Genomic DNA, 25099 nt, shown 5'->3' with positions numbered 1-25099 from the left:
ATATCATTAAATTTTTAGAGGCTTTCCTTTGAAAGTGAAAACAACTTTTTTTTTTCAATTCACTTTAAATAATTTTTTAAAGCCAGGTACATGCCTAATGTGGGGCTTGGACTGAGCCAGCCAGGTGCCCCTTGTTTCATTTTTTTTTAAAATTTAATTTAATTTTTTTTTAAAGAGGAATGATGCAAATGAGAATTGTACAAAGTTTGAGGTGAAGATAAACATCATTTGATATTATTTTTAAAGAGTCACATTTTTTTTTACTACAATTAAGTTTAAATCTCAGCCTTTAAAGGCCCTCTGTAAGTTTGAAATATGTAATTAGTGCATATCCAACCTTGTTTCTAGTTACTTCTCAACATGCCCCTTTTCCACCTGTGGTCACAGCTGCCCCATGCCTCACTTATGCTTCTTCCTTCCTCTTTCCATTTCTTCAACCTACATACAACTTTCTGGTCCCTACCTCTAATTTAGAATTTATCCTAATGGCTCATGCTCTGGTAATTTCCCTGTTGTTTCCACCTTGACAATCCTTAAAGTCAATTCCATAATTAAGAGCACCTGTTTATGGTCATCGTCACATAATTTGAGATTCATAAGAACCTTAGAGAGGATCTGGTCTGAATCCTTCATTTTAAATATAAGAAAGCTAAGCCCAGAGCTGGTAGTCAAAACTGACTAATTAAGTGCAGGCATTTATCTCTGCTTCTTTGATAATCAAACTAAAATAAGAGTAAAGTATGTCTTTAAAAAGCCATAAAACTACAAAGACAGATAAGAAGAGAGGAGGTAAAGCAGACAAGAAATGTTAGCAACACATCGAAGGACAGAAGGTACTCAGAAGAGCACTGGGTGACCCTGAAAAGGAAAGGCTATGTCCTAACTGCCTTTGGAGGGGTTGCCAAGTGTGATGAGTGCCCTGGAAAGGCTTGGAACTGGAGATGCCAGGTATCTTAGACAACCTCCCTCCCATCCCTTCAATGAGCCCATGCAACCAGATTTTCCCACTTTCTTTGCCTTGTCTGTGGCCAAACTTCTTCCATTTTCCTCTCTGCTGAGACCAAATCAGAGATCTGTTCTCAGGTTCATTAGGAACAGGGGTGAGATGCTGAACTGAAAACACTGGAGGTGGTGTCTGGGTGACTCAGTCAGTTAAGCATCCAATTCTTGCTTTCAGCTCAGGTCATGATCATATGGTTGTGGGATGGAGCCCTGCATCAGGCTCCACACTCAGCAGGGAGTCTGCTTCAGGATTCTCTCCCTTTGTCCCTCCCCCCACTCACATGAGCAGTCTCTAAAATAAATATATCTTAAAGGGGAAAAAAAAAAAGGAAACATAGGAATTAAGTGAAAGTCTGTATTCTAAACACAAGATATCCCCTACCCCACTACAGGCCCTGCCCGGGATGTAGGAAACCAGACAGTGGTTGAAAAGGATCCTTTTTGAGGAAACTGACCAGACAAAGAGAAAAGACCCATGGGTACTGACATTTCAGAATCCTGCAATGAAACCTCTGGCTCCTGCAGTTACCCTACAATGAGATCTACAAATCAATAAGTCTAACCTGATACACTTTTTAGCACCTTCAAACATGAATGAATAGCCAAGGGTTACCAGACATGAAATGAAAGGTAGAGGCCAAAACTAATATAAGAAAGGATTTTGAAGAGTCAGGTACAGAGAGCAGAAGAGAACTTCAATGAAACCATAATTGAGATCTTCAAACAGAATAAGACTATATTTCATCTGTAAGTCAAGAGCACAGTGCTGTCAAGATGAACAGAAAAAACAAAGGGCTCTTAAAAACTAAAAAAATATGATAACAACAACTAAACAATCAACAAAAGAGTTGAAATATAAAGTTGAATATATATCTTCCCAGAAGTTCACCTTAATTTGAAAACATAGGTAACAGGGAAAAAAGATGAGAATACTCAATCTAATAAATTCAATATCTGAATAATAATTCTAGAAGGTGTAGAGATAACCAAAGGGAGGAAATTATCAAAGAAAAAAATTCTTCTTGAACTAAAGGCTGTACTTTCCAGATTGAAAGGGGCTGTGTGGATGAAAGAGTTAAACCAAGAATCATATCATGGAATTTGAGAACACAGGGGACAGAAGGAAAATCCCCAGAGCTTCCAGAGGGGGGAAAAAAATAACAAAAGAAAGAACTAGGAATCAGAATAGGACCAGACTTAATAGCAATGCAGGATTGCTAGAGACAATGGAGCAATGTTTCCCATGTTTTGAGGGAAAATAATTTTCAAACTAGAATTGTATGCCTAGAGAACAATGAAGTAAGCCTTAAAATGATGACTTTTTGTCAGACAGTCAAGGTCTCTTTATATTCTGTGTAAGTACAGGGTCAATCTCAGTCAATCTGTTGCAACCTGTTAGCATCTCAGGGGACTGTAGTCATGGTATTGGCCCTTGGCCAAACTTAAATGAAACGTACTACCTACTGACTAATGCAGCCCTGTCCTTGGTTCTGAAACACACTAGCTGGCAGACTGTGCCGTCTTGTCAGCATTTTTTTTTTTTTTTTGTAGAAAATATACATATTGATGAATTGCATCTGGATTCTATTGTTCTCTTCTTTTCTATCACTGAATCTGGCCCCACATGTGGTATGGACTATATGAACATAGAGGTATGAAAGATTCCTCTTCAGATGAGACATCTGCTTTCTTGAGACCAAGATATCTTACCATATTTTGGTAGCTCATGATCTGTAGATGATGTGTGTTCTGTGCAACTGAGCAATGACCCTGGCAACTGTTCCTGAACATCTTGGCTGTCTCTAATGGTTATCTGTACTTACTTTATCCTGCCATTACTTATCCTTTACCAAAATCTTCCTTTAACTACTTTGTGGAATATATTATATGGTGTGTTCTTTGAATAATCAGAACCTCCAACACACTCTTTGTTGGGAAGCTGGAAGATGTGTATATTCAACATGAGAGAGCAAGTCAAGATAGAGAAAAACATGGGACGCAGGGAATCCATCTCAGAAAGAGATGAAGGAATTCTCAGGAGGATGCTTAATGAGCTCTTATGATGCTATCTGATTCAGGAGAGCAATCAGTCCAATTTGGATCATGTCTCTGAAGAAGACAATAAAAGAATGAGAAATAAACTAATGAGTTTGGCCATATAGAGAAGAACTGTACAGCTTTTTGAAATTTAGGGAAAATGAGATATTCTAGAATACAGAGAAACATGAAGTCAAACAAAAATAAAGCAGGTGTTTTTTTTTCTTTAGGATAGAAGTCAGGAAGTAAGGAAATAGACCTTATTTGGTTCAGCTGTGAGTGATATTTACACAGTTGTGAATACCAGCTATGGGTTTAAGAATTATGACAGAACTCATTTAAGAGAATGTGTGGAACGGAAGAATGTACGTGAGGGGTAAAAAAACGGGTTGATATTTGCCTTTCTCTTCCACAGCAGTGTGTGAGGTGAGGTTCATCACTCAAAGAATTATCATGTGAGCATGTAATTCAGATATATGGGCGGGGGGGGACCCAACCAAGAGACAGTTGAGAGTTAAAAGTAATTGTATCTAATGCTGGAATTCTGGGATGTGGACAGCTAGACAGAGAAATGTTCTTTTTATTCATTAAAAGTCTTTTAAATTTAGTTTTCCAAACTACAGTAAATTTTTGATGAAACATTTCTGAAAAGAAAATGAAATGAGTCCCAGAGAGATTCGTCTGTCTTATGGTGTTTGCTCTTGCTTTGTGTTTGTTAACCTTGACTCCCAGGCTAGCATACAAAACCCCTGTGGACAGGAGTGACATCTTATACTTTTTTAGTAGTGCTCACAGCACCTGCTACATGTTAATTAATATCTTCATATTTCTGAAAATTTCATTACATCTTGTAAGAGCTAATGAAGTTCCCCAAAGCGTGTTAATGGAAAAATTTAAATGGATAATATACTTTATATTTAACCCCTGATAATGACTTTTTTCCTCCTCAGGCTGACACTTGTCAATGCTTTTGCAATACAATTTTAAAACCTTTTCTAACTGAGCATGGCACAACTGAATTCAAGGAATAACAGTCAGAAATCAAATGGGCTTGGATAAAATAGGGCAGTAGTTAAACAACCAACAATAAACTCGCTTGCATATTTGTTGTGAGCCTGGGCTTTGGAGTCAGAGTGCCTGGGTTTGCTTCTACCACTTACTGGCTGTGTGATTTGGGCAAATTATGGAAACACTACGCCTTTACTTACCTCATTTATAAAATGGAAATATGGTAATCCCCATCCCATGGATCATGTGAGGATGCAGTGAGTCAGTGTGAAGTGCTCAGAACATCACTGCTGTGGTTGTGAGCCTCATGACCATTCCTGGCTCCTCGGCCTACCTTGCTTGGTACCTCACTCTCCATATTCTTTTGGACCCAACCCAGCTTCCCATCTGACCACCCAGGCTATCTTCATTGAATCCATGTGCTTAGTTCTATTCCCAACTGTCCCAACTTCTCAGGGATAAGTATTACCCTATAACACCTTGCATACTCAGGACTGGATTCTGTAAAAGAAAATACACCCATGTTGCAATTTCCAGTGTTCCCTTTCTCACTTCTGCAAAGACTTGTTTTCCAAAGGCAAAGAAGTGATGTGTCTTTGACAAACATTGAGGAATACTGTATTTAAACTGACTTGACTGGGGAATCTCTTAACCCCAGCAATGGGTGAAAAAAGAGTCCCTCCTCTGGTAGATGGATTTGATTCATTACTTCCTCACCTTGGTATCCTAATCACCTAACAAAATGCCTGGTATACAGTAGCACTCAATCAACACTTTATTAATTAGTTAGTAAGCAGCTAAGCTATATGCACGTTATAAAGAAATCCATATGAAGAAACCCCCAAATGGGAACTCTGGTCCCCATTTTCATTTTTGTCACTAATAAGTTATGGCATTATTCAAGTCACTCTACCCATATGGGGCTTGGCTTACTCAGTAGAATGAGAGCATCAGATAAACATTCTCTTAGCTTCTTTTCAGTTCTGAAATTTCATTTGGGTGGTACTAAGAGAAGCCAGAAAAGCTTTCCAGTGGAGCCTACTGTTTAAGCTGCAATGCAGTAGCTTCTTGGAAAATCATCATTAGAGCTATGGGGTGGTTTGGAAGCAATGGGTTAGTGCTTCTCAGAGTTAAACATGTATACATTACTTGGGAGATATTCTGATTCAGTGGGTCTGGAGGGAGACCTGAGATTCTGTATTTTTAGTGAGTTTCCAAAGAATGGCAATGCTGCTGGTTCTTCACTCTTTGATACCAGTCTCTGCCTCCTTTATGCAGCCTTTGTCTTCCCCAGCTTCCAGAAAGAGGGTGTAATTTTGGGTCTCATCTGCAGCACCAGCTTCCCACTAGTCACTTGGCCAACAAGACCCAGAATCCAGGGCACCTCAGAGGGAAGCCCCAGGCATCTGTATGGTCTCTGAATTAGAGCACTGATAACATTGAGCTTTTGCATTTACTACAACTTGGTAGTTTTCCCAGGAACCCTAACTCTTCCTTCAGGATATAGGACTGAGCTTATCTTGAATGCAAAGTATGCTTATTTGGGACCATGAAATACAGTCTGGCTCTAGCCAGGGCTATAAAGATCTCCAGAAAGGATCACCAGCTCCATATCTCTCGTTCCCAGACTGTCTAGGATTGAATTCTACATTGATCAGACTTATCTCCAAGAACTTTTCCAGTTCTTCCCAACTCTGTCTTCACTTGACACATGGAGTCCCAATTTTCAGTGCTTTGCTTGATCATACTTCTTGCACTTGATTATGCTTGTTTGCCTAAATCTTCAGTGGTTTCTGAATACCATGCCTTGGACGTCTAGCTGCACTTAGAACAATAGCCTTTGTAGCAGTTTGATTCCCTCCAAATTAGGTCTCATAGACCAAACAGAAGGTCCCACTAGTGCTTCTTTATTGCCCTTCCTCCTGCTAGCTCCAAGTTGCATTCCTTTGAGTCTGATCAAGTAATAAACATAATTCAAGTCTCACTCTAAAGCTGGGCTTGTGATCCAGAGCATCCTACTGGGAACTTTGGGTCCTAAAAATAGCACAAAGATGAGGTAGAATAAAGCTAGAGGTCCTAAGATGTATTCACAAGACAAATCTGAGTCATTAGACCTCTGGCTGTAGTTATAGCTTTTTAAGCTAAGTTGTAGTTATGCGTCTTTGTGCTATTCTTCACAATTATTTTTAAAGCCTTTGTCCAGGAGTTTCATTAAAATGATTGCCCCTCAAAGCCTCTTCAGTATCTATCTCTAGAAGACACTTAAATTGTTCAAAAAATGTTTAGTTTCTAACAAAATTCCAGGGAAGAGCTTATAATGTGGTTCTATTATATTCTACTATATTCCTCTAAAGATAATTTTGTTAAATAGGATAATATAATTTCTACCCCCCAGACTTAAGAAGTTAAACTTTTCCAAGTTATAAACTTAACTCTAAAAGGTACAGTGGCATGGAAATGTTTATTCCTCTGAATTATCTAAAAATTTTATGTCAAAATCCCTAGTTCCAGGATTTCTATTTTGCTGCCACCAGCATCCTTAGTTCTTAATGGTATTTCTGCTTCAGATACTAGATTAACTAAAGAGGACTGAGTAGGATGAATCAAGTGATGTTAACTTGCATTGCTAATCCTCTAAGTCTCTGGAAACTCCAACTCCCTATGTCAGATATTAATTTTCATCACCATCCCACCTAGAGGCTAGAAGTGCTTGCAGCCAGGACCACTGTCTGAGGACTCAACAAAGCACCATGCTGAGGATTGCAGACTTGAAGGAGTTCACACTTGGAATCAGATTGATCTAATCCTGATTCCTTGCCAACAAGCATTCCTCTATCCTGTGCCTCAGTTTACTCTTCTGTGAAATGGGGGTGAGGATAGTACCCACCTCACAGAGTTGTGAAGTTATTATAAGCAAAGCATCTAGAATATACTAAGCTCTACATTCACTATTGCTATTATCTTGTAGTTTCATGAGCTTTAGCCAGTTATTCAACTTGAAACAGTATGAGTAGATAAATGTACAAATACACCAATATTTAAATCATCAAACAAATTTCACTGTTATCTTCTGAAAAGATAGAATCTTAGGTCTGAGGAGATCCAGTCCATCCAAGTCAGTGTTTCTCAATTTTTTTACTGAAATTTATGTCAGCAACTGCATCTTTTATCATGACCCAATACATACATATTTATTACCAAAGAGGAGAAAAATGTCCCTAAACTAAGAAATGGGAAAACTACTTTGCTTATGGCATAAGAAAACCACTCTAGCCACCTGTTTAAATCACAATTTGTTAGCTGGTGCTCTCCTTCTAATCTCTGTCTCACACCAGTTCATGCCTCCATATTCATTGTCAGACACAACTGTTGATGCTATCTATCAGCTATAGATAGAGTCATAGCATTAACTTCTCAGACCACTCTGTCTCAGGCTGATACGAATGTGATATTTTTATTTCTATGAGTTTGCAAAATGAACTTTATAGTTTATACTTTCTTATTCATTTTTAAAAATTAGCTCCTTAGGTAAACATTCTATTTCCCAAATATGTAATCTTTCTGTATCCATACCCTTCCTGAATGGATATACTTTTTTATTACTTGGTTGTTCCTCTTGCCAGCAAGTAAACAAATTCTGACATATGCTGAAGATCAATCAATCTGAGAAATTTTCTTTCTAACAATATCATGAAACAAAAAATTCAGAAAACTTTTTTCCCACTTTAATTTCTTTAAAAAAAATACTACTCAAGACCCACACAATATTGATTCCATTGTCCATTAGCATTCTTGAATCCAGAAATTGAAAACTACATTACTGAATTCCTCAAAAGAGACTATGCAGATTTATTATTTTTAAAAGCATATGGAATATCTGGCATAGATTTGACATGGAAAGTGTGGGAAAGAGAGTACTTTCAAAACGTGACAAATAACTTTAAATGTTCCTGGGGAGTGATATGTTAAAGTTCCTTTTTTTTTGTAAGAGTAGAAAGAGCTATAATTGACCAAGAGTTAGCAGCAGGTTGCCAACCTAAGGAGGCAGAATGAAGAGGACAATGGGAGAAGTATGTTCAAGAGCAAAGAGAAGTATAGGCCCAGGAGATTTCACGATCTGACAGGGAGGGTCACATGGGTCAAGGAGCAGCAGAAGATACCAGAGGCACAGCTAGAGGGGACAGCACTCAAGAGCTGGAAAATGCAAGAGTAGACCAATGCAGGAGGCAAAAAGCAAATGAAAATGCTGAACAGGGCAAAACTATATGTCAACTGTTTTATGGGGAAAAGCCTGAGGCTCTTCTTAGAAAGAGCAGCAATCAAAGGAATGCTATGGTGGAAGGTCCCTCTGCAAATGACTATAGTGACCACCTATTCCATTTTTAAAACCTTGACCTCTCATCAAGATTCTCCTAGAATGTGAATCACTTTTCTTTCTCTAATTGTTCAGGGACTGATATCAAACTAATTCTAAATACTTGCTCCCATCTCCTCCTGCTCCCTAATTAGCTCTAGTGCAAATGTCTTTCCATGCATATGAACATAGGTGTGGATAAAGATAAATATTCAGAGTTAGATAAAAATAAAAATAATGAACATTAAAACAAGGAGTGATATGTGTGATATAAATTTATGAAGTACACTTAAAAGCAAACTAAGGGTTTTTTTTCCCCCCATATGCTACGAACTTTAATTTTGCTGGTAAGGCACAGTTTACTCTCTTTTCTATATGATGTTGGCAGCTAAAGTATCTATAAGAAGATATTGTTGCTAAATTTTTTTAAAAGCTTCCAAACAATGTTTAACAAGTGTATTACATGTATATTTGAAGTTATCAAACTTTAAGACAGCAGAATAATTTTAAAATAATTTCAGATAATAATAAATGAAAATTACTATGTATTGAGGTTATGCATTTACCTAGTCATATCTAGTTACAGATAAGGATAACTATGATACAGAAAAGTTAACCAATCTACTAAAGATCACAAAATTATTAAGTGATGGAGCTGGGATTCCAACCCAGATGATCTGGCTCCAGAGGCTCCACAGTAATATAAAAGTCATTAGAGGAAAAAAGATATTTATTAATTTTAGACTTTGATAAGTATATATGCTGTCCTATAGTTAACCACTAAAAGCACTGAAAAAAGTATATAATTTCAAAACTCATAGAGGAAAAATGAATGATAAAAATAATCCAAAAGAAGGGAAAAGAGAAAAACAGAAGAGTTAAGACAAGTCCAAACACAAAATAACATGATAGATTTAAAACCAAATATATTAGCACTTACATTAAATGTAAATGTATTAAATTCTCCAGTCAAATACAAATTGTCAGACTACATTTGAAAATATCCAAATGCATGCCTTTGATAAAAACACAAAACACAAATATACAAAAGAATTGAAAGTAAAAGGTTGGATAAAGACATGCTGTGAAAATAATCACAAGAAAATCATTTTACTTTAGTAATATCAAACAAAGCAGACTTTATGAGAAAAAAACATAATTACAAAAAGGCCATAAGTCATTTCAAAATGATAAAATGTTTAGTTCACCAAGAAGATACAACAGTTAATTTTATTGCACATAAGAACATATAAGAACATAGTCTCAAATTACGTAAAGCAAAATTTGACAGACTAAACAATGAAAATCACAATGAGAGATTTAAATATACTTATTTTAATAACTTATGATTTTTAAAAATTAAAGGCAAACAAACAAGAATGGGGTGTGAACAAGTCTAACCACACTACTTATTGGGTATATATAAGAACACTGCCTTAGCAACAGAGGACCACACATTCATTTTAAGAGCAATGGAATATTTATACAATAAATCCTTTCCTGGAGAAAATATGCAGGTTTCAACAATATCAATCATAGAGAGCATTTTTTTATTATCACAGAACAACATAATCTAAGAATAAATAACAAAAGATACTTCTCTAATATTATATATAATATATAACAAAAATTTCAAAATTATTTTTAACTGAATGATAATGATAATACTGTAATAAAAACTTGCTTGATGAAACCAAAGCATTGTTTAGAGAAACCCATAGTCTTCAAATGTATACATTAGGAAAAAAAGGACTATTAAAACAAACATTTTGCTTAAGATTATACAATTAATAAACAGCAAAGCTGGGATTTGGAGAAAAAAAAAGAAAAAGAAAAAAAACTAAACATCTATCTTAAGAAGTCAGCACATAGGAAAAGGATACAAAACAAAACAAAAACAAAGTAGAAGAAAGATATATGGATTAGTGAAATAAAATTAACTGATGAGAAACCTCTGGTGACAATGATCAAGAAAAAATACACAAACCACCTATGTAAGAAATGAAAAGGGACACTTCAATACAAATACAATGAGGAGATTAAAAGTATGAGAGAAGTTTTAAATAAAATGAAAAAATTCCTAGATAAAGAAACTTAAACAAACCTGACTCAAGAAGAAACAGAAAACTCCAATGTTCTATAAACAGGGGTGATAGTCAAAATATATAAAGCTTGGTTTGACATGGGTACTAACCATTAGAACAGATATTGACCCAATCAGAACTGATACCATTTCTGGCATCTAGTAAATGAGCACTAGTGCTTAATGGCTGCCTCTAACAATTAAGAATTAAATTACTAATTTTCTATCTTCTCACCAAAAAACCCCCACTAGGATCAGATGGCTTTACTTATGAGTTCTTTTTTTTTTTTTAAGATTTTATTTTTATTTATTTGAGAGAGAGACAGTGAGAGAGAGCATGAGCAAGGAGAAGGTCAGAGGGAGAAGCAGACTCCTCATGGAGCTGGGAGCCTGATGCGGGACTGGATGCAGGGACTCCGGGATCATGACCTGAGCCAAAGGCAGTTGTCCAACCAATAGAGCCACCCAGGCGTCCCTACTTATGAGTTCTTATCAAATATTTGAGGAGAAAAGTTTACTCTAAACTTATAGAAATGTCACCAGAGAATAGAATAATATGGCTATTTATCAACTCACTTTATACGTCTAACAAAATCTTGATACAAAATATATCTGACAAAGATAGTATGAAAATGAAAATTTTAACCCAATATTACTCTTAAACAGTGGCAAAAATCCAATACAAAACTTTAATAGAGCCAAGCTCCCAACTGCCCGCTCTGCTCAGCTCGCTCGGCCCGCCCGCCCGCGCCCACCATGGCCACCATTCAGCAGCTGGTAGGAAGATGGCGCTTAGTGGAGAGCAAAGGCTTTGACGAATACATGAAGGAAGTAGGAGTGGGAATGGCTCTGCGAAAAGTGGGTGCAATGGCCAAACCAGATTGTATCATCTCTTCTGATGGCAAAAACCTCACCATAAAAACTGAGAGCACTTTGAAAACAACCCAGTTTTCATGTAACCTGGGAGAGAAGTTTGAAGAAACTACAGCTGATGGCAGAAAAACTCAGACGGTCTGCAACTTCACAGACGGCGCATTGGTTCAACATCAGGAATGGGATGGGAAGGAAAGCACAATCACAAGAAAATTGGAAAATGGGAAATTAGTGGTGGAATGTGTCATGAACAATGTCACCTGTACTCGGGTCTATGAAAAAGTAGAGTAAAAATTCCATCATCATTTTGGATAGGAATTAGCTGTGAGGATGAACAAGCTCAGTTCAATGAGCAAATCTCCATACTGCTTTTTTTTTTTTTTTTCCATTACTGTGTTCAGTTATCTTTATCACAAACATTTTACATGCAACTATTTTGAAGTGTTGATTTAATTAGGACCATCCCTTTGGTTAGTAAATAAATGTGTTTGTGCTAAAAAAAAAAAAAAAAAAAAAAAAAAAAACTTTAATAAACTGAACCTAGTAAAATTAATATATAACCAATTTGAGTTTATCTCAGGAACATAAGATTGATTTGATATTTTTAAAAATCGATTAATATATTAAAATCATAAAATAATATTAATAGACACAGCAGAAGATTTGGATTTGATTAAAAAATCTTAGCAAAGTAGACAGTAGAAAAAAAATCCTTAAATTGATGAGGTGGCTTCAAAAAAAAAATTAAACATCCTATATTATGGTGACACACTGGAAAGTATCCCTTGATGATCAGAAAAAGAAAAAATGTTCAACTCAAGTCAGACTTTTCCTGATTTCTTAGTTATTTTCAGATTCATTCTACTAGACAACATAGATTCTATATTGCTGGATATTTTCATCTACCTGACAAGTAGCTGGACCCTATTTTCAAGTTATAATGGTCAAGTTAAACTTTATATCTATATATAAGATTTATCTTTGTGATTATATTACATACCATAGGTTCTGTGTCCTTTGGAGGTCTTTCTAGAGGAGGAATGTACCACTGAAAGCAAAGTTCTTTGTTTAAATCTTGTATCTTCATATCTGATGACACATCTCCAGAAGATGGGCTGGCAGAGAGTTTATTTAATGATAAATTGGAGTGTAGAGAAGTGTCATGACATAACTAGGGGAAAATCAAAAGCAGTTTAATTGCTGGTAATAAATTCATTCAATATTTAAAACATTCACTCAATATCCATTCAGTATTTTCTACATTATAAAATTCTGGGAATTGTTTTAGTTTGTTTTATAGGTGTAGCTTTTTTTTTTAATGTTTTTGTTATTTTTTATTATTAATTAATTTATTTTTTATTTTCAGTATAACAGTATTCATTATTTTTTGCACCACACCCAGTGCTCCATGCAATCCATGCCCTCTATAATACCCACCACCTGGTTCCCCCAACCTCCCACCCCCCCCCGCCACTTCAAAGCCCTCAGATTGTTTTTCAGAGTCCATAGTCTCTCCTGTTCACCTCCCCTTCCAATTTCCCCCAACTCCCCTCTCCTCTCTAACTCCCCATGTCCTCCATGCTATTTGTTATACTCCACAAATAAGTGAAACCATATGATAATTGACTTTCTCTGCTTTTAAAATGGTTCCTGATTACCAGAAAAGATTCTACTACAGAAAAATATGCTTCAAAACACATGGGACTCAGAATGCCTGGGTGGTGCAGTTGGTTAGGTGTCCAACTCTTGGTTTAGCTCAGGTCATGATCTTCGGGTGGTGAAATCGAGCCCTGCCTCGGGCTTCTTGCTCAGTGCAAAATCTGAGATTCTCTCTCTCTGGTTTTCTTCCCCTTTGTCCCTCCTGCTCATGTTGTCTCTCTCTCTCTCTCTCTCAAATAAATAATCTTTGGGAAAAAAAAGAAAAACCCATAGGACTCAACAAATGTCTTCCACTTTGGTGACTCTCCCAGACTAAAGATGTAGAGAGGAAAATGTCACTGCTATCATTTTAGTCTCAAGATCATCACAGATTCTAAGAACATCTCCTTTTTTTCTTGTTTATTCAGTGGTGAATAAACTGAGGGTATGATTATAATAAGTAATATCTACTTTCCAACAGCATTTTTTGCAATGTCATATGCAAAATAAGACACAGTTTTTGCTATAAAATATTAAAATCTACTGATCTCATTCCTTCTTTAAATGAATGTGGTTGATTTGTAAATTCAGTCTTGGAGCATCTGAACCTACTTTGATGCAACCAGGTCCCTGAATCAGGAGTTTTCAGGAAACATAAATGTATAGGATGCAATTGGCAATTTGATAAATTATTCAGTTTTTTAAAACTAGCTCAGAAAATAAAGCATGGTTGCTATTAAAAAAAAAAAAAAAGTCTATCCAGAGAGATAATAATAGTGATAATAATACCTCAAATCTGAAAAGGACTTTCTTTAATGGAATGTAACGTATTTTCAAAATTAACTTGCTCTTATTCAATCCAAGATTATAGCATGGTAGCTTGGACGCAATTCTCTTGGTGAACTTTTGACATCCAAGGTATCTTAAGGCTTGATGATGAAGGGGAAAATGTAAGTGGTCAGTAAGAAATGCCTGTTGTTTCTGTACAGCTTTGTGCCTCCCACTATTTCTGAGCTTATTCAAGATATAAGACTGTCAGTGAGAGTCTTCAAAATAAAATAAAAAGATAAATAAAGCACAGACCTTTCAAGTTGTCTACTGATAAAAGAAAAAATATGTCATGACTGAAGGGTAACATTAAAGATGAAAACTTTACAAAAATGTCTAGAGACTATCATCATAAAAGGATATTATAAGCCAGAATCCTCATTTATTAGTACTATGATACTAAAAGCATAACCAAAATAGACAATAAACAAGACTATCATGTTTAAATAACCATTTAAAAGTGATAAATTAAGCTTAATTCTATGTCATGTGGTCCACCAAAAATTCAGGTAAATAACCGATTCCAAAACTAATTTCTTATATTTTTTTCATATCTAAGTGCCTTTCAGAGGTTCTGACAACTATTTTAGCAAGAATTCATATTTAATGACTAAGCAGAAAAAAAATAACTAAGGAGAGAAAAATAATAAGCAAATATTTTACTATTTCAGTATATTCAGCATTTACTAACATGATGATCTAATAAGGGTAAGTTGTAACAAAAGTTAATATCAAAAGAGGCATTTAATTTTCCATTATCTTTACAAAAACATAAAATCTATTTGCTAATGGAATTAAGTATATATGCTCATTGATGGACCATACACTGAATATTTTTTATATGTTTTATTTGTTCTTTGAAAGGAATGAAACAACAGACCTACCAGGAGAAGCTTGTTTGCCACAGTCCTAAAAACAACAAATCACTTTACACTAGTCAAATATTTGACCTTACAACAAGTCTAAGCATGAATCACCCAGTATTGTGCATAATTTTAATCATTTTTTTTCCAGGAATTTTTAATGTAATTTGTTTGGCATCTTTGTTTTTCCACCACAGAGCTTCAATAGACCTAACAATATGCAGATGCACACGTTGATGAGCCTGGCACCTAGCAATGATCTCTCTGGAAAGACGTCTATTTCTTTGTGGAGGAAAGGCAGGATTAAGTATCAAATTATGGAAAGAGTTTGATTGAAATAGCCTCCTGAGTGATTAAAAGCTCAAAAACGTTATTATAAAAATCAGCCAAGCTTGCAGTTTATTTTTTAAAAAAATCCAAAAGGCTCTATGCTCGTTAGCTGTCTACCCCAGTGAAACGAACACATGATTAGGTGGCTTGCACCTGTCAGGCGAGCGACAGTGATCTCCAGAGCTGATTATTCTGGGAGAGTGTTACACTAATTATATTTAAAAAAAAAAAAAAAAAAAAAAAAAAAAGGCAAACAGGGTACAATAATCTTTGGTAACGCTGCTGCCATTAGAAATGTCACATACATTTACAGTGTATTCAAGGCTCTCTGTTCAGAGCTTCATGCTTAGGAAATGGGCGATGGTAGGCTGCCCTTAATACTACAATCCTCAAGCAGAGCTCCTTTCGGAATATTAAGAAATCACACTGATTGGTTTCCAGACTCATACAAAATAGTCACAAGAATCCATTCACAAAACTATAGTTCTCCACCTTCTCATTCTCTGCCCCTTATGCCAGAATGAATACCAGAGGCATCTGGGGCACATGACAGTAATCCTCAAAGGGAGTCACAGTTTCTAGAAGGGTAATTGGGGATCTGGTGTTAGATGGAAGTGATTTCATCCCAGCCCTGCTGCTTCCTTCCCAGCCGAGGGTCAGACATTTACAGAACGTCGCTGGCCTTTCAGCTCCTCTCACTCCTCTCCCCTGGAGAGCTACTTGACTGGGGAATTTGGGGGAAAAGAAATGTTGGATATACATAATTATGCTCTTTCTTCTTGGGAGAGAATGGTTTGTAGGGAGTGACTATTCTCTGTTCCTTCATGAGACAGATTTTTTTTAATTTTTTTTAAAGATTTTATTTATTTGTTAGAGAGATTGAGAGAGCACAAGCTGGGGGAGCAGTAGGCAGAGGGAGAAGCAGGGTCCCTGAACAAGAAGCCTGATGTTGGGACTGGATCCCAGGACCCTGCGATCGTGACCTGAGGCAAAGACGAACACTTAACTGACTGAGCCACACCAAGAGACAGATTTTAAAAAGGTCTGTGTCCACACATATTTTAAGGGGGCCTATAATGACCAAACCAAACAAACAAACAAACAAACACAGCTGGTCTGTCTACTGTGCTATTTGTTTTTAGGAAGACCATTTCCAGTAAATAGAAACTATATCCTGCAATGTCAACACTGACTCATCAGGGTGGATTTTTTTTTTAATCCCAAACTCTTAAACATTTTTATTTCTTAAATGATCTATAATCTGGGCAGGAAATAAGGGCATTGGGCATGTCAATCCTCCCATGTGGATCCTAATGCACTGCCTGGACAGCCACTCCATAACTCTCACTGAGAATCACTTCTTTAAATGAATACTTAAATGATCTCTTAGTATGTCTTCCCACTACTTTTTAAAATCACAATTTATTAATAGTAACCTCACTCTTTTGTTCAAGAATGTTTTTAAAAAAAATATATATATTACCATCTAACCAAAAATCTAGCAGAACAAGATAAACAAAGATTCTCAATTTGGAAGAAGTCACATTTTCAGGTCACTTCTCTGGGCTTAGAAACAAGGACATGTCTGATATGGGCAAGTTTATAATCATAAAAATGAAAGTACTATATGGCGAAGTCCGAAGTCAAGAGAATTCAAATTTAATGACTGATATATATATATTTTTTGGTTTGGAAAAAATTCAATGCAAATGACTTGATTTATTCATTTTATAAATACAAATTAGAAATTTACAATACACGATATCCACTTGAGTTATCTCAAATGTGCTTCCTTCAGAAATATAGCAATGATTCTAAGAAGTTTTACAAACATATATGTTTGAGAACAGTACCTTTACTGGGTCATATAAGACTTTTTCCAAAAAAAGCGTATTTTCCAATCCTTGACATAGTTCTTTTGGAAATTCATCAATACAAGAGGAAGAATACAGCTGTAAAAATCTTTTAAGGAAAAAATGCATTTCTTTTTGGCGTAAAATCAGCCCAGAGTTGAAAAGGGACGTGAGAAGTGTATCATCTGGCAATGAAATTCCAGATCCTGGTTTTGGAGACGCTTAGGGAAGAAAAATATGTTAATTTAGAGTCACGTTAGACAAGAGAACAGTCTCAGTATTGTTGGTATTTGCTCATTAACTGCTCTCCCTATAAATCACACCACCTCAGCTAGTGGTTGCCAGTATAATTCCTCCATTTTTAAGCTTATACACTAATGGCATTGGTTCTTGCCACAAGGAAATAAACAAAATTTCAGAAGCATTTGAGGATATTGCTTTAGGTTCTAAGTCTTGAAAATACAAAATATTCTACATAGTCATCTCATTTGGGACTTACCCCGACAAAGATCTTAAAGCAAAAACTTAGGTGCAGGTAATTTATTTGAAAAATGATCTCAGGAGCATAAGTGAGAGAACAAAGGAAGTGAGAGAAGAGCCAACAGAGAGTTAATGGATGGGCTGTAGTTCTGGACAAGAAGGGCTCAGTCCTGCTGAAGACCTTCTGAAAAATAACATGTAGAACTGTCTGGGATTGGGAAACTGGAATGTTTTCTACCAGTTTCCTACCTCGTTAGTATGTGTGGAATCCTTGGCATTTTGGACTGTCCTGACAGTGAGCTGAGCAAGTCTCCGTAGTTTTAGGAAGAGCCCAGGGCAGAAAAGCAGTAAAATGTGGGTGTGTGACAGGTACCAGCAGGTGAATTCAAAGGTGAGCTGAGTTGATATGGAGCAGACATTGCCAGACTGTGCTCTACTGGCTCATGTCCACATCCTCTGCTCAAACTTCTTATATTCTTGCCCTTCTCGTGATGTACCTTTTACACCTGACACCTCTCTGTGTGCTTTCTAACCCACTGCTAATTCCTGATAACTATGTGTAGTAACTCTGTGACTCAGCGTATTTGCCCTGCCAGCTTCTCCATCACTGGGCCCTGACACGGGTTAAACTGTCTTTTCCAACTATCTGCACTGATGAACAACATGAAATCACCAGTTTCATGAGCACAGTGAGAAACACAAGAGGGACTGGCATGAAGCAGATTATCCCAGTTTTTCTGGATGTTCTTCAAACAGCATTGATCATACAACAACAACAACAACAACAACAAAAACTAAACAAAACAAAAATACTCAATAAAGTTACATATCTTATCTGAAGTCATGTATCCTTTCTCTTTTACATACTGGATACTGGAACATTCTCTCCTTAAAGTCAAAATTCCATACTGTTCATTTCATAAGCTGTCAATTGTGATCACTCTGATTCTTAACTGTTTTGAGCCATGGGCCCCTTTGGCAGTCTTGGGAAGCCTCTGGATACATCCTTACAATAACATTTTTAAATATGTGAAATAAAATATATAGAATGTCAGAGGAAGTTAGCTATGTTGAAATACTATTCTACCCAAAGATCTGTGTATCTCAGGTTACGAGCCTCTGAAATTTTCATATTCTGATAAGAGTTCATTCCAAAAAGAGGTCAATAGCATTTTAAAATTCTATAAAAGAAAGATGACTTAACAAGAACTGGAAAATGTGTTTTTCTTAACCCATCAAAACCTACCTAGCAGTTTGCTCATGTTATTAATCCTTTGCAGATGAATATAATAGCGCAGTAGAAGATTCCATGTAATATCCACTTTATTCTGAGGATTTTTTCTAGCATCTGTATTATCACACACGCCATCACTTTGATAAGAGCATCTATAGGTAGTCGGGAAGACCACTTGGTAGTTATCTAAAAGTAAAAATAATAACAGTAAATGAAGAAAGTTTGTAAGGCAAATATTATGCTTTCCTTGAAAAATAACCATATGGAAAAAAAAAAAGCATAACCCATAAAGGAAAGACTGACACATAGGGCCACATTTGATTAAAAAACATTTTTATATCACAAAAGACACCGAACATAAAGTTAAAAGACAGGGACGCCTGGGTGGCACAGTGGGTTAGGCCTCTGCCTTCGGTTCAGGTCATGGTCTCGGGGTCCTGGGATCGAGCCCCGCGTCAGGCTCTCTGCTTGGTAGGGAGCCTGCTTCCACCTCTCTCGCTGCCTGCCTCTCTGCCTGCTGGTGATCTCTCTCTCAAACTAATGGATAAATAAAATCCTTAAAAAAAAAAATAAAGTTAAAAGACAAACCACTGACAGGAGAAAAATATTTAGAATATTTAGAATACGTATGAATTGTTTTTCTCGAATATGTGTAATTCTTTGCACTAATCGATAAAGAAAAGTCAGAGTCCAAAAGAAAAGTGGACATAAAATTTCAACAGTCAACTCATAGAAAAGGAGACCCAAATAGCTAACGTTTTAGCATTGTTAAAAATCAGAAAAATGCAAATTAAAATGAAATGCATTTCCACCTCTCAGTAATTGACAGATACTAAAATCTGAAAATAACAAATAGTGATAACAATGTAAGGCAACTGGTATCTTCATATACTACTTGTAAGAGCAACTTCTTGGGAAAGCAGTTTGACAAGATCTTACGCAATTAGAAATGCAGATACTTTTTTTTTTAAATCAATTTATTTATTTTCAGAAAAAACAGTATTCATTATTTTTTCATCACACCCAGTGCTCCATGGAATCCGTGCCCTCTATAATACCCACCACCTGGTACCCCAACCTCCCACTCCCCCGCCACTTCAAACCCCTCAGTTTGCAGATACTTGTAAGTGGTATAAGTGCATGAGGATTCTTGTAGAAGACAGTCATGCCACCCTTGTTGTAATATCAAAAATATGGAAACTTGGAAAAATAAACAGAAGTCTATTCATTTGGTGGCATGCAAAATGAATTAATTAGATCTATAAGGCAGAAAGTATATAGTGTAGGGTCACAGTTCAAATGCCAGATGTACTTCTCCCAAGAGTGTGACCTTGAACCTCTCTGCTCCTCTCTGGGCTTTTGACTTCCTCAGTTTTAATTTTCTCATCTTAAAACGGGCATGGTAAGATCCTGAAAAGATTGTCACAACACACACACACACACACACACACACACACATATTTATATATTTATAGCATATATATAGTAGTTTATTAGGATATTTATTGGTATTTATTAGGATAATGACTGCTTCCAGGAAGGAAAGGAAGAAAGATGAATAGAAACTTTTATGGTTAATGGTCTATGTATGTTTTCTTGAATAATAAGATGAATTCTCATGCTCTTACCAACCAGTTTAGCAAAGAGAATATTCCCAGTACTTTTTGGAATACTACGCAAACCTCTCCCTAATCCCATTTCCTTCCTCCTTTCCTTCCTCCTTTCCTTCCTTCCTTCCTTCCTTCTCTTTTTTTCTCCTATCTCACATACTTTTTTCTTTGTTTCTAACCTTTGGGTGCTGAGGTACATTTGCTAGTAATTTACTTTTAAAAAGTTCACCAAAAGAAGATCAGTCGAGCCGTTGCTCAACTCAGTCATGCTTGACTGATTGTTTAGCTAAATATATGATTTTGGTTGAAACTCATCTTTCCTTAAAACTTTAAAGGTGTTAGTCTACTGTTTTCTAGTATCCACCATTGCTGGGGAGAAGCCAGATGCTAGTCAAATACTCATTCCTGTGTTTGACCATCTTCTTTACTCTGTAATGTTTTTAATGAACTCTTCATTATTTGTGGTGATTGAAAATTTCATTTTGCATCTGGGCCTAGGTCTTTTTCATTCATGCTGCTTGTTATGTAGTAGGCCTTTTCAATGGGAACACACATCTCTCCTTGTGGTCTTGCAAAATATTCTTATATTTATTTCTCTAATGAGATAAATATAAGAACATACTGATTCTCTCTCTCTCTTTTGCTCTCTTTCTACCTTTCTCTCTTACACCATATACTTGGATACTTGGTTTAAAACAGATGTGACACAACAATACTGTGAAAAAGGTTGGTCTTTTTAATACATGGTTCTGGGTTAATTGTATATCATATGGAAAAAATAATCTTGACTTCAGCCTCACACCATATACAAGAATAGATTCTAGGTGACTTGGTGACTTGTAGATCTAATTGTGAAAAAAAAAAAAAAAGATGGTATACATAGGAGAGTATCTTTATGACTTTTGCATAGAAAAATATTTCTTTTTTTTGTTATTTAGTAACCATACAGTACATCATTAGTTTTTGATGTAGTGTTCCATGATTCATTGTTTGCATGTAACACCCAGTGCTCCACGCAATCCATGCCCTCCTTAATACCCATCACCAGGCTCACCCACCCCCTCACTTCCCCTCCTTTTTTAACACTCTCAGTTTGTTTCCCAGAGTCCATAGTCCCTCCTCTGATTCTCCCCTTTCATTTTCCCCTTCCTTTTCCTAATAACCTCTGTGCTGTTCCTTATGTTCCACAAATAAGTGAAACCATATGATGATTGACTTTCTCTGCTTGACTTATTTCACTTAGCATAATCTCCTCCAGTCCCATCCATGTTGATACAAAAGTTGGGTATTCATCCTTTCTGACGGAGGCATAATATTCCATTGTGTATATGGAGCACATCTTCTTTAATGTTGTCCAATTTATAAATCTTTTCTTTTGTGGCTTATGCTTTCTGTTTTCAGTTTTGAAAATCTCATAGAAAAAGAATTTCTAAAATTATGAACTTTGTATAGTGAAAAGGTACAACTAGCAAAATGTAAAGGCAAAGCACAGAGGGGATAAAAGATATTTGCAATACTTATACTCTACAAAATGGATCTATCCAGAATACTGAAAGAATCTCTCCCTATTTCCAAGAAAAAGACAGAAAACTCCCAAGAAAACTGGTCATGATTCTTGAATAAGGAGTTCCTAAAAAATACTAAAAAAAGCCAATATTGGGGCACTTGGGTGGCTCAGTCGGTTAAGTGGCCACCTGCACCACAGGTCATGATCCCAGGGTCCTGGGATTGAGCCCAACAGGCACCCTGCTCAGTACAGAGCCTGCTTCTCCCTCTCCTTCTGCCTGCTGCTCTGTCTACTTGTGCTCTCTCTGTAGCTCTCTGTCAAGTAAATAAGTAAAAATCTTTAAATAAAAAAAGGCCAATACTATATATAATAGTGTCCTACCTTTTTAGTCCTCAAGGTAAAATTTAAATTCAAACCCCTTTGGAGAACTTCTTGATAGTACTAAGTTGAAAATATGACCTATGACCCAGCAATTATACTCCTTGGTATATACATAAAAATGTTTATGTTTAAGGCGCTCCTGGGTGGCTCAGTGGGTTAAAGCCTCTGCCTTCAGCTCAGGTCATAATCCCAGGGTACTGGGATCGAGCCCCTCATCTGACTCTCTGCTCAGCAGGGAGCCTGCTCCCCACCCCCCGTCTGCCTCTACCTACTTGTGATCTCTGTCAAATAAATAAATAAAATCTTCTAAAAAATGTGTATGTTTGTGCACAAAAACTAATATACAAGTATATTCATAGAACCATCATTCCTGATAACCCCCAAATATTTATCAACAGTAGAATGGCTAGTAAGTTGTTATTATGTCCATCAAAGAGTTAACTACACAAACATAGTGTTGAACAAACAAAGACAGATACAAAAGAATATAGACTATAATTTCACTTATACAAAAATCAAAAGCTGGCAAAATATATGCATTAGAAATCAGAAAGTAGGGATGTTAGGATGTGTTGACTAACTTTATTGTGGTAATTATTCTGCAATGTATACATGTATAAATCATTGCATTTTACACCTTAAACTTACAAAATGTTATACATCAATTATATTTCAATAAGGCTGGGGGAAAAGGGGGGTTGGTTGGCAGTGGAAGTGGGCATGATATAGACTTGTAGGGTACTGGATTTATTTTATTTTTTACCCATGATGGTTATATGGGCATTTCCTTTATGATATTGAATGAAACTATATTTTCACTATTTGTGTGATTTTTCCATATTTATGTTACAACATGATAAAATATTTTTTATTTTATTGTGTTGTCCATATAGAATTGGCAAAGTTGTCCATATAGAATTGGCATGTTGTCTTCTCCTGGAAATCATCCCAAAGCAACACAAAAAAACAAATAAAATGCAAATTATATTTTCAATAAACCAGGAATGAGCTAAAATCCCAAACCACAAGATGCACGGCATTGTGTCCAAAGTGGTTGTCCCCACGTAGAGGATACAAAGGAGGCAGAGTATACTATTCAGATGTAAATCTCAAAAAGAAAGGGCAATGGTGAGTTGCACATTTTTAAAACAGTTATGGTGGCAGTTCAGTTGAGGTATCTTAACACCAATTGCTCAGAGTTTAAAAAAAAAGAAATACATACACATTTTGAACATGTATGTGATGAGCTCTTTAAAGAAAAAGAAATTCTGTTACAGCTTTTCAAACTATAAATGAAAAAGTCAGTGAAGCATCATATAGAGTAGGTTATCATATTGTGTTGGCTGGAGAAATGCACACAAAAGCCTAGAAACTAATAAGTTAACATTGCTGAATACATATCCTGAAGACTAAGACCTCAGTGTCCTGTTTGCAATAACTTGCACTGGTTGAAAAATCAGTAAACAAAATTGTAGCATTTTCCAATAATAAAATAACTTGTTGAATTCGAGATGTAGCTGCAAACATGAAGCCTCAGTAACACATCCGCAGAGTTGCACTTTTGCCTTACAAATGCTCATATCTGTGGACATTGTTGGTCATGCAGTTTTGCTTGGATTTGTCTAATAATACCAGCACCAACTACTGAAAGATCTCCTTGTTTGTGAATGATGAGCAAGAATACAAGTGAAATATGCAAAATGTTGAATAATCTTTCTGAATTCAGTGGTTTATCCTGGAATTAGTGTGTTGACATGTACATTGATGGTGCAAAGGGAATGATAAGTAAAACTGTGGTGCCTTCCCCTAGGAAGGCAGTGACATCAAACTGTACTAGTACTTCTTGCATTCTTCACTGCAATGCACTCATAGTAAAATGAATAAATTAAAAAATATAAATAAATAAAAATGACAGTTTCACTTAAGAATGTCCCTGAAAAGCAGAAAAATTAAAGCTATTAACTACTGACCCTCAAGTACACATCTTTTTTCGTAATTTGTGTGATGAAATGGGAAGAACACATAAAATGTTTTCGCTCAGCCATCAAAAAGAAAGGGCAAGAATATAATCTTGCCATTTGCAGCAACCTGGGTGGAACTAGAGTACATTATGTTAAGTGGAATAAGTCAGTCAGAGAAAGTAAATCATACCATATGATAAATATCATATGATTTCATTCATATGTAGAATTCAAGAAAAAAGGAAAAATAAAATAAGATAAAAACAGAGAGGGAGGCAAACCAAAAGAAACTCTTAACTATAGAGAACAAACTGAGGGTTGCTGGAGGGGAGGTAGAGGAAAGAGTAGGGATGGGTTAAATGGGTGATGGGCATTGAGGAGGGCACCTGGGTGTTTATGTAAGTGATGAATCACTACATTCTACTCATGAAACAAATACTACTACAGGTTAACTGACTTGAATTTAAATTAAAAAAATATTTCTGCTGCATACTGAAATACACAATGGCTGTCTTAAGGAAAAGCACTTCTGTAATTAAACTGCAAATGGAATGCACTGATCCCCCCCCCCCACCATGGAACACCATTTTTACATAAAAGAACTACTGAGAAGACAGACTAAGTGTTGTCCATACTTAGTTGTGCGGCAAACACCTTCCATAAAGTAGTGGACCTTCAAGGAAAATAACTGACGATATTTACTGCCAATGATAAAATTCAAATTTTTAAGAAAAAATTTAGAATTTTTAGAAAATTTGTATATGCCACCATGGGCTTCTCAATACTTTCTGATAAGAAGAATGGTGGTGGTATTTTAAAATTTTTGTTTTTTAAAAATTGTCCAGTGAATTATACAAACATCTGTAAGTCCTGCAAAACCCAGAGAGTCACGATTTTCCAAATATTTGATGCATGATATTACAAAATCATGTATGAGTAAAAGATCCACTCAGACTGAAAGGCTGACGTATTATAATGTAACAGTACAAAAAGTTCAATGATACTGTTTCATAGTATACACTGGAACTAAGGAACTACCATATACCTGGTGTTGGTT

At 36.0% G+C, this 25099-nt stretch overlaps 2 protein-coding genes across 3 annotated transcripts in view; one reads left to right on the top strand and one right to left on the bottom strand.

Annotated features, from left to right (window-relative positions):
- Positions 1-25099, bottom strand: part of CFAP54 (cilia and flagella associated protein 54) — a 316944-nt gene that overhangs the window by 36553 nt on the left and 255292 nt on the right. For both annotated transcript variants that reach the window (XM_059186580.1, XM_059186581.1), the window contains exons 62-64: positions 18596-18769; positions 16870-17090; positions 12358-12528 (exon numbers count right to left, since the gene is read on the bottom strand). In XM_059186580.1, the coding sequence (XP_059042563.1) occupies positions 12358-12528; positions 16870-17090; positions 18596-18769 (566 nt within the window). The remainder of the gene's footprint in view (positions 1-12357; positions 12529-16869; positions 17091-18595; positions 18770-25099) is intronic.
- On the top strand, positions 11185-11740 carry LOC131839297 (fatty acid-binding protein 5). The gene has a single exon (XM_059186582.1). It carries the CDS (start codon positions 11241-11243, stop codon positions 11646-11648), a length of 408 nt encoding a protein of 135 aa, XP_059042565.1. The 5' UTR covers positions 11185-11240; the 3' UTR covers positions 11649-11740.

Source organism: Mustela lutreola, chromosome 8 (assembly GCF_030435805.1).
Source record: "Mustela lutreola isolate mMusLut2 chromosome 8, mMusLut2.pri, whole genome shotgun sequence".
NCBI lineage: Eukaryota > Metazoa > Chordata > Mammalia > Carnivora > Mustelidae > Mustela > Mustela lutreola.
The sequence above is the reverse complement of the archived record's forward strand: the minus strand, read 5'-3'. Positions and strand labels throughout refer to the sequence as shown.

Excerpts from the sequence above, each read along its gene's own strand:
- LOC131839297 (XM_059186582.1), top strand. The coding sequence starts at position 11,241 with ATGGCCACCATTCAGCAGCTGGTAGGAAGATGGCGCTTAGTGGAGAGC.